Here is a 9,031-nt window from a genome sequence, read left to right as displayed (position 1 = left end):
TGCTAGTCCGCCCTATCCCGGGGAATCCTTCCCAACAAACAAAGGTTATAAGAAACTAGTGTGCTCTAGTCTATTTTTAACTAGAGTGCACTTAGAAAGCAAGAAGGTGTAATTATGCTCCTATGCACTAAAAGAAACAGACACCATACAAGAAAACAGCGTGACCCGATAACATTCATGATTCTAGATTCTTGCCAAATGAAAAGGAATATCACCTGGGCATCAAGAGCGCTATCCAATACTTGTGGGAGCATACGTGCCGGATGTCCCAATCTCACCAACTTCACTCTGACAAAACATGGATAGACTAAACCGATTAACAATTCAAATAAACATCACAAAAAATCTGATAATTAAAAATAATCATTTTGTGTAGCGCAGAGCTAGGGCATAAAAGCCCTGCAGAAAATATTCTGTAACCATGTGTCTACTAGTAAGAATTGCATCATCAAACTTACAGTTTACACTTTATTTTAAATAGAAGCAAATAATACAGGTGGGCAGGAAAACAGAGTGCAAGTCAGAGCAACACCCAACTTATAAACTCATCCAAGAACAGATAAAATGTTCTGGTCAGAGGGACAAAATAGTGGCACCATTTAAATTAAATCAAAATTCTGAAAGGTAAAGAACATTTCTGACCATTTTAAGTTGAGTATCTGAGATAGTGGAAATTATCACCTGTCTTACTGGAACTTTAGGCGGTTATCGAAAAAAAGATAGAAAAAATTACACAGGAAAAGCTCATTCCAATACGGACATCATAGTTTCACCCTGAGGAGAAAGGTGTCAACTAGAAGTTAATCACCCAAGACATATCTTTACCTGTGTGGAACAAGTCTCTCAACAATGTTATCAACAGCAATATTTGAAGCAGCACAAGCAAGAATCTTTGAACCACGTTTCGCTTCCTGCAAAATAATCTCAACAACAGTAGTTGTCTTCCCAGTTCCAGGAGGCCCATGCAGCAAAAATACGTTCTTGGATGAAAGCGCCTTTGAGATGGCATCTTTCTTCAAAGATAAAAGACAAGGTATCAGTTTATAGCAGCCAGCATACACATCAGCAATCATCGATACTGCTTAGTGCCCATTTACTCCATGTTAAACACAAGAACACCACGGAAGAATGTTACGCAATGTACTCTAAGTAGCTGCATTTTTTAAAGTCAATCAACTAGTTGAGGTCGATAAAAAACAACTAAGCATTAAAGCTAGTTAGCTGATATTTCCTATATGGATCCTTTTTTCCATTTTCTTCTGTCTTAACAAAGCTAGCATTTATTTGTAATAGTATGTTTTGAAATCAGAGACATAAAGAAGGAAATATTGGAAGCGGATTTACCAAAATTTTATGGATACAAGATGAAACTTGAAAATAAAGATGAGCCAATTGAAGTGATTCACTAAAATGATTTACTTTTTCATTTTTTATCTGTAATGTACTTTTTCATCCTTATAGCCCTACCGTCAAACTTCTAAGATGAAATTCTTCTCAAATATTGATCATTTTATGAGAAAGCAATTGCTAAAAGCTATGTTGAATTGTTGATCGAACTCTCCGAAAGTGTTGCCGGATGCATGTCGGATCCTGCAAAAGCAGTGTATTTTTGGAGGATCCGACACCTGCGCACTAGCATTTTGGAGAGTCTGTAACATAGGCTAACGGGTATTAAAGGTGTTGATGGCTGAAAATATGTGCAACTCAATAGTTTTAACATCCAGGTGCCTAGAGTGGAACTGCTTTAAGAGGCTGTCAAACATTTGACAAGCAGTCATAGTAGAAATGGAAAATTGTAGAAAAACAAGCAATTTGAACATCCATTTGCCAGAAGCTAGAAGCTAACACTATTTAGCCTTCAGTAAGCAAAGGTTAGGCATTTAACATGGCCATCTCGGTCTGCTCCAACATATTTCTCAAAGCGCAAGTATTACCATTGCTTTCAGTACCTAAATCATCTCTATGGTACAGATTTACACAGTAACAACAACTCTTTGGTTTCTATAATTAAACTTTATGCATTAATTATTTATACTTGCAATTGTCGAGGCTTCTCTACAGACTGGTACAAGTCAAGATGGTATACACACGGTCAAACATAACAAGCAAGGTTCTTTATGCCTTTCCGGAAAAAAAAATCCCTATACTAGTTTTTAAAGAATGCACCAGTAGAACACGTAAAAAACGGAAGGATAAAAAAAGATGAAGTAGGAACAGGGGCATGTTTAAGAAAAAATAATTAAAATGATTGATGCCTTCACAACCTGAGAGTGATCAAGGTTGCGATTAAAAGGAGTGAAATTGACATCCTTCTTTGACATTGTTGGTGGTCTCTCCCCGAAAAGAACAGGAACTAAGTCAGAGGCAGGGCCCTTCAGCACACCTTTACTCAGTTGTATCAATGTGTCCTTCATCCGACGGTAGGTCACCTACAAAAAGCAACTCCAATAGAAAGACTCTTCAAACTTAAGAATTTCATACATAATCTTTTCTCCACAAGTACAACTTAGAGAATTTTGAGTGTGAATTTTCCTGAACTTCAAACAATCAAAATTACAACATAGCATGCATAGAACTACTAACTTTGATACCTTCGGAAAGGTATAGTAAAAATCCACCTTGTGACTTAGGGAAGAAACTACCTTAAAAATATTCAAGTCAAACATTACTGCTTAAAAAATAGGTGATCCTTAGAACTTCAAGTCAGATCAAATTGTATCCTATGTATTAATCAACTACACGGGAAACAGCGCTTAGATGCTTTTATTTGTTACATCAAGACTGTTGGTACTCATTCAGCTCTATTAAATGTACTAGATACCTAGGCAATAAACATCACCCTTTTCAGATCAAGAATCATGTACCTCATTTGCCAACTTCTCAAGGCGTAAAGGATTATTTAGACCCTCTTCTGGGACATCATCAAAAGCAACAGTAATAGATGAGTCCTGCTCCATGAGAAAACAAACTGTTAAAGATCCAACCTAAAAACATTACTAATAACCTACACTTTAGTCAAACATTAAAAAATAGAAAATTAAAAAAAGAACTGTATTTTGGACTTAGGTCTCAATCAACATAATATCCTTTTTTATTACCATTTCAATCAACATAATATTCACTTCACATCGTTTCTTTTTCATTTGTTGGTTCTCTCTCCAATTTGTATATCAGTAAATGCTTTACAGCTATATTACCTTTAGTCTGTAGACAACCCCCTGTCCAAGTGCAGGGGAGCCTAAATCAGCTTTGTTTGGTTTCAGAACAACCACGTCATGAGTGCCAAACTGCAAGAGAAGGAAGTATCTTCAGAAAAAATAGTGACTGCCGATTAAAAGAAAACTGAAGGGGCAGGGGAAAGCGAAGCTTAAAACTTCAGTTCAAAAGAGTAAAATATGATATCATCAAAACGCAAACACAGTAAGGGGCCTAGTTACGACAAGGATCGATTAGTCACTGTTACGAAGGGGATAATATAGTCTTTCTGAATATTTAGTCTCCTCAATCGCTGTGAGCTCAGTAGAGGCAGACTTAAACCCTGAAGCTAAGTTTAGTGCAGGTTGTGCGCTTCGGTTCTGTTAGGCGGCATTTTAGTGCAGGAACCAAGATTTCATGACAAGCAACTCAATTACTCAACAGTCACAGGCTTTGTGACGAGGGCAGCACTAAGTGATAACATAGCTGGAAAATCAATATATTTATTGTTAATAAAATGTAATAAAAGAATATGTTACAGATTATGAATAGAAAACTAAAAGTTAGTTTTAAAAAACTAGTCAATATTTGATTTAGAAACTTAAAAATACATCTATGCATTTGAGTTAAAATTTAAATTGGTTTTTTTAATTTAATTGACATGGTCTTAATTTCATATATTTCATTCAGTTGCAGCTTAAAGATGGTCTTTGAGATTGACAAGGTTTTTACTTCATATATTTCAATACTTGGTCCTGTAATCGTTGTTTGTGATTATAATAACAAATATTCTTGATTTTTTCTCATCTACTTTTTCCTTCACTGAAACAAGTGCTTTAGTTTGGCTTTGCGCTTGATGCCCAGCAGACAGTACCACATTTTACGCTTTTCGCCTTTTGACAGCATTGATCTCTGACCAAGAAAATATCGTTTATAATTGCAATAAAATGCCTAGAGCTTGAAAGCATCATAGAGCATTCCTCTTAAGCACATTAAATTCACCTTGTGAGGCGGAAGAATATCCCCTTTGTTTGATTGAAGCTCCATCAGCGTCTTGCCCATTAACCCTGTCTGTCCATAAACGCAAAACTAGTGAGAAGACCGAGCAAAATCTAACTAACTTAATGAATCCAAAATAGCAAAAGCAAGGAGAAGGAAAGAGAAATATACTACCTGGATATCAGCACACTTCAAATTAAGAATAGTGGAGCCCTTCTTCCGAGCAGAATCCAAACTCCTCGTCTCAGCTGAGCTCATGGAAAGTGATATTTCAGCTTCCTTAAAAGATCATTCAGGTAACACAGCACAATATCAGCATTTTTGAGGAAAAAATAAAGAACAACATTTCTAGCTATAACAACTACTTCCTCTATCCGACTTTAGGCGTCTGACCAACAAAACAACCACATCCCAATTCCAAATGAGTTGGGGTTGGCTGTATGAATAATTTCTATGCATTCCTCTCAATTCAAGCCCGTCAATGGCGTCCCAACTTATTTAAGTATTGAGAAGATTAATCTGACTGTTTTAAGATGGCCATCAACCTACCACAACCCTTCTCTTTCATACCGCGTAGGGACGGGGCTATGCTTCCAAAGCTCAATAGGCAATATTTGCCACTTTAGGTTTCCACATTTCAGATGAAATTCCACATTAATTCTCCACATTTACTAAAGTAGGATAACAAAATTGATAGTCAGATTCAGACCTTTTGACACCAAAAAAGGTCTTAAGCATAGCTAATAGGGGACACAAGGAGTATTAGAATAATAGGATAAAGATTATCCTAATAACTACAAACACATTATTCACCTCTTTCATATACTGGAGTGATATACATTTCTAATAATAATAATTAAAAAATAAATTTAAAAAAAAAAACAACCCGTAATCAGAAAAATGGGCAAAACGTGGGGAATTGGAGAAAAAAGTGTGTAGGTGAGTACCTTTTCCAAATCCAGTAAAGGGGCCATAGTGGAAACGAACTGGTCGAGAGTCATGGCAGTTGAAGATGATGATTTGTTGCTTTTCCCTTTCTCCATTTGCTACTAACTGACTAACTCTGTGATGATGATGAAGAACGTTGGGAAACAATTACTTTCACTGGGTTTTTCAAAGGGTTACGAAATTTCCCAATGGTTTTTCTTTCCTTTTTCTTTCGTTTGTACTTTTTGCAACTTTTTCTTTTTCTTTTGGTTAGTTACTTTTTTTTTTTTTTGTTCCGAAAGATAATTGCATTAATCATAAAAGTTGCTACAGAGGGGTGATGCTGTTGCATCTAGGTTATAGTTTAAATTTGTTTCAGCAATACAAAAGGTACTGCCTCTAAAGCTAGTAGTGCTATTCAGTGCATTATCGCTAGCAGGGGCGTATGCAGAAATTTTTATAAGCGATGTCGAAATTTATAAAAGAATTGAAATATAACTTTGATTATCATACCTTTAGACAAGAAATAACCTTAGTCTATTGATTTTGTTGAGTTTTAACTTACAAAAGGTCCTGAGTATTTGCAAAAGAAAAATGTGCTAGTTGAGGTTAGAGACCTCTTAGAGAAAAATCAAGCACGTTACCGATTCACCAAGACACAAACTATGTCAATTGGTGTTATTTTTTCCTACTTATCTGTTTCCGTACAGTATATATACATATATTTAGTAAAAAATTTCGACGAAGCGGTGTCGCGTGACACCGTTTCGGTAAGCGTAAATCCGCCCCTGATCGCTAGAGTGAGCTGCTAGTTGTTGTCGTTTGTCCCATTGTAGGTGTTGTGTCCCTGTTGCATTTTTTTTTTGGAAAACTATTAGTAGCAGTAAGAAGTTTTTAGAAATTTTTGTAGCTCGGTTGATTAGCTATCTGAAAGTTTAATTATGTATTAACAGTCTGACGTTACATATTCATCAATGGCATCATAATTATCATTTAAGAGGGGCTTGATCCTAGGACCTTGTTCCTTAGGTGTAGCTGTAAATAGTGACTTTAATAACCATTATAAAGGACACGAATTTTCTGACAAACTTATACTACATACTAGTCAAAAGCTCAATAATATTTTATTTCATGCCCATTTATAATCTTATTACTGACTTTGGAAGCTTTGCTCCCGGAACCAAGCTATTTGTTGTCTTATCTCGATTTTAATGTTAAGTTTTGCATTTTATTTAATTTATTTATCATTTTGAGATCAAATCGATTCGCTTGTCTATAAACCACGTTACAAATTCAACTGTACCGTTTTACGGGTAAACAGTTTGGCGCCCACCGTGGCTTAAACAATTGCGTAATTGAGTTGATCCTTGCATCTGTTACTAGCCTGTTTAATTCTTTTATTCTTAGAGAAAAATCATACAAAATGGCAGATAATGATGTCAACATCACACACAATGTTGGGGCCCAAGGAAATCAGCCTCAATACGAAGATTTGATCAGTGATACCGCACCAAGGAGGGTGTAGCCACGCCGGTCCACGGCGGGAAATATCCACGACACGCTTGAGAGGCAACTCCTGATGATGCTGAAGACGAGCACGTTGCGGAAACGGCGAGAATCCTGAGGGAACAACAAAAGGCTATTATGGGTCATCTCTCGCGACATGATCAGGTCAAGCGTTGTCGGGTGCTTCCTACAACACGGATGGAAGAGGTCCAGTTCCTCTCTATTCTCCCGCAAAACCAAACAGCACAAAGGGTTTATAACAATACCCTGAGGGGTAAGGTCGGCTTCGACGGGGCTAGGTGAACTGGCAGTGAATCTGGTAACAATAACGGGAATGATCGCCTTAAAACCGAACTCATGCAGTTTATGAGGGAAAATGCATGAATGGACCAAATCACTGGCGCACCGCCAGTGTTGAAAGGACTAGACTCAAAGAAATACAATCAGTTGACATTCAAACCAAGTGTGGACCGGAGTTAATCCAGAAGCGATTCAAAATGTCAGACGTGCCAAAATATATAGGACTTCGGATCCTCAGGATCACATCACCACCTACACAGCGGCGGTGAAAGAAAATGACTTAGCTCTGCACGAGATTGAGTCAGTCTTGCTGAAGAAGTTCGGGGAGACCCTCACGAAGGGGGCCCTGACATAGTATTCACTTAACCTGAGCACCCAATAGATTCCTTCGAGATGATCGCGGATTCTTTTATCAAAGCCCATGCCGGGTCCAGGAAGGTGCAGGCCCAAAAGGTCGCCATATTCAGAATTGCGCAAGGAGAGTTTGAACTGCTGCGAGAGTTCGTGACCAAATTTCAGAAGTAAAGGATATTTTTATCGGTCGTGCCAGACGAATGGGCAGCGAAGCATTTACTAAAGGACTGAACCCAAGGAGCTCTGACACTTCTCGGAAACTGAAAGAAAGTCTGCTCAGTTCCAAGCAACAACATGGGCAGATGTCCATAACCACTACGAATCAAAGATACGAATAAAGGATGACCGGCTCGGTTTCCCGGCATCAACCAAGGGTCGGGACCAAGAGAAGAATAAGGAAAAGTTAAAGGATGAATTCGACACAAACCGACAGCCTTCTAAAGGCTAGTTTTTGCCCTACGAAAGGGCCAAAGGACGCGACAGAGGTTTCCGGTCTGCGGACAGGTTCGCTATCGATAAGAGAGTCGATCGTGGCCGGAATAACAGATCGTTGCAGGACAAAGAGGCGTCAAGTTCCCGGGACTCCACCTACCCCAGGCTGTCTGAGTACAATTTTAATTTCAGCATGGTGGAATTGGTATTGGCGATGAGGAACATTAAGGAAGAACGGTTCTCGAGGACGATGAGATCTGATCCCAGTCAGAGAGATCCTAATATATGGTGTGACTATCATGGGACTAACGGCTACCTGACTTGGGATTGCAGACATTTGCGCCAGGAGGTGGCGACATTGCTGAAAATGACCATCTTAGAGAATTTTATGCGACCAGACTAAAAATAACTAAGGCCGCAATTGGGATAACCCGAAGCCCTCGAAAACAGGAGAAGATCCTCTTCGTCTAACGATCCATATGATTTTCGGAGGGAACGAGATTAATGGTATAACCTTCTTAGCAGCAAAAAAGACAAAGGTATCGGTGACCAATAGCAAAAGACTTCGGGAAGTCGCCCAGGACGATATCACCTTCACGGAAGAAGACGATGATGGACTCCTACTACTGCACAACGATTCCCTGGTAATTCCTCTTAATGTTTTAGATTTCAAAATTATAAGTGTTTTGGTGGACCAGGGAGTTCAGCCAATATTATCCAATGGAGAGTGCTGGAACAAGCCAAGCTAACCAGAAGCATCATTCCGCCCATAAAGCTCATCGCCGGGTTCAACTTAGCAAGTGTAATAACCCGAGGGGAGATTTTGCTGCCCATGAACGCCGAAGGGATCATGAAGACGACCCTGTTTAAAGTATTAGACGGCAACATGGGCTACAACATTATTCTTGGAAGACCATGGCTGCACGAGATGAAGGTTGTGCCATCAACATACCATCAACTTCTAAAATTCCCAACTCCATAGAGAATTAACAAAATCAGAGGAGATCAACCGTGGCAAGGGAGATGAACGCGATATCGTTTTTCAATAGTAAAGGGAAAGAACATGCGGCATAGCAATTACAGGAACCGACGCCTGCTCCTGAGCCAAACAAAGTCGACAAAGGGGGGAGCTGTCGGAATCATATCAGGTACCAAGGTATTTCCAGCTACCAGAAGAAATGGACGCAACTAAATCCACAGCGGAAGAACTCGATCAAGTCACATTATTCGAGAAGTTTATGGAGAGAAAATTCCACCTGGGGACATGACTAAACCCCGAGATCAGGTAGGATTTATAGAATTTCTTAAATTTAATGTT

General features: G+C 38.7%; 1 protein-coding gene across 1 annotated transcript in view; it reads right to left on the bottom strand.

Moving 5' to 3' along the window:
• The window catches only part of LOC109225350 (DNA-binding protein SMUBP-2), a 12,440-nt gene extending 6,966 nt beyond the window's left edge, over positions 1-5,474 (bottom strand). Inside the window, exons 1-8 of the mRNA XM_019389980.1 lie at positions 5,142-5,474; positions 4,369-4,473; positions 4,198-4,266; positions 3,198-3,287; positions 2,865-2,948; positions 2,265-2,429; positions 826-1,013; positions 216-288 (exon numbers count right to left, since the gene is read on the bottom strand). Coding sequence (XP_019245525.1) covers positions 216-288; positions 826-1,013; positions 2,265-2,429; positions 2,865-2,948; positions 3,198-3,287; positions 4,198-4,266; positions 4,369-4,473; positions 5,142-5,237 — 870 coding nt within the window. The 5' untranslated portion in view covers positions 5,238-5,474. The remainder of the gene's footprint in view (positions 1-215; positions 289-825; positions 1,014-2,264; positions 2,430-2,864; positions 2,949-3,197; positions 3,288-4,197; positions 4,267-4,368; positions 4,474-5,141) is intronic.

This window comes from Nicotiana attenuata, chromosome 5 (genome assembly GCF_001879085.1).
Source record: "Nicotiana attenuata strain UT chromosome 5, NIATTr2, whole genome shotgun sequence".
NCBI classification, from domain to species: Eukaryota; Viridiplantae; Streptophyta; class Magnoliopsida; order Solanales; family Solanaceae; genus Nicotiana; species Nicotiana attenuata.
Note: the sequence above shows the minus strand (reverse complement) of the source record. Positions and strands in the feature narration are given on the sequence as shown.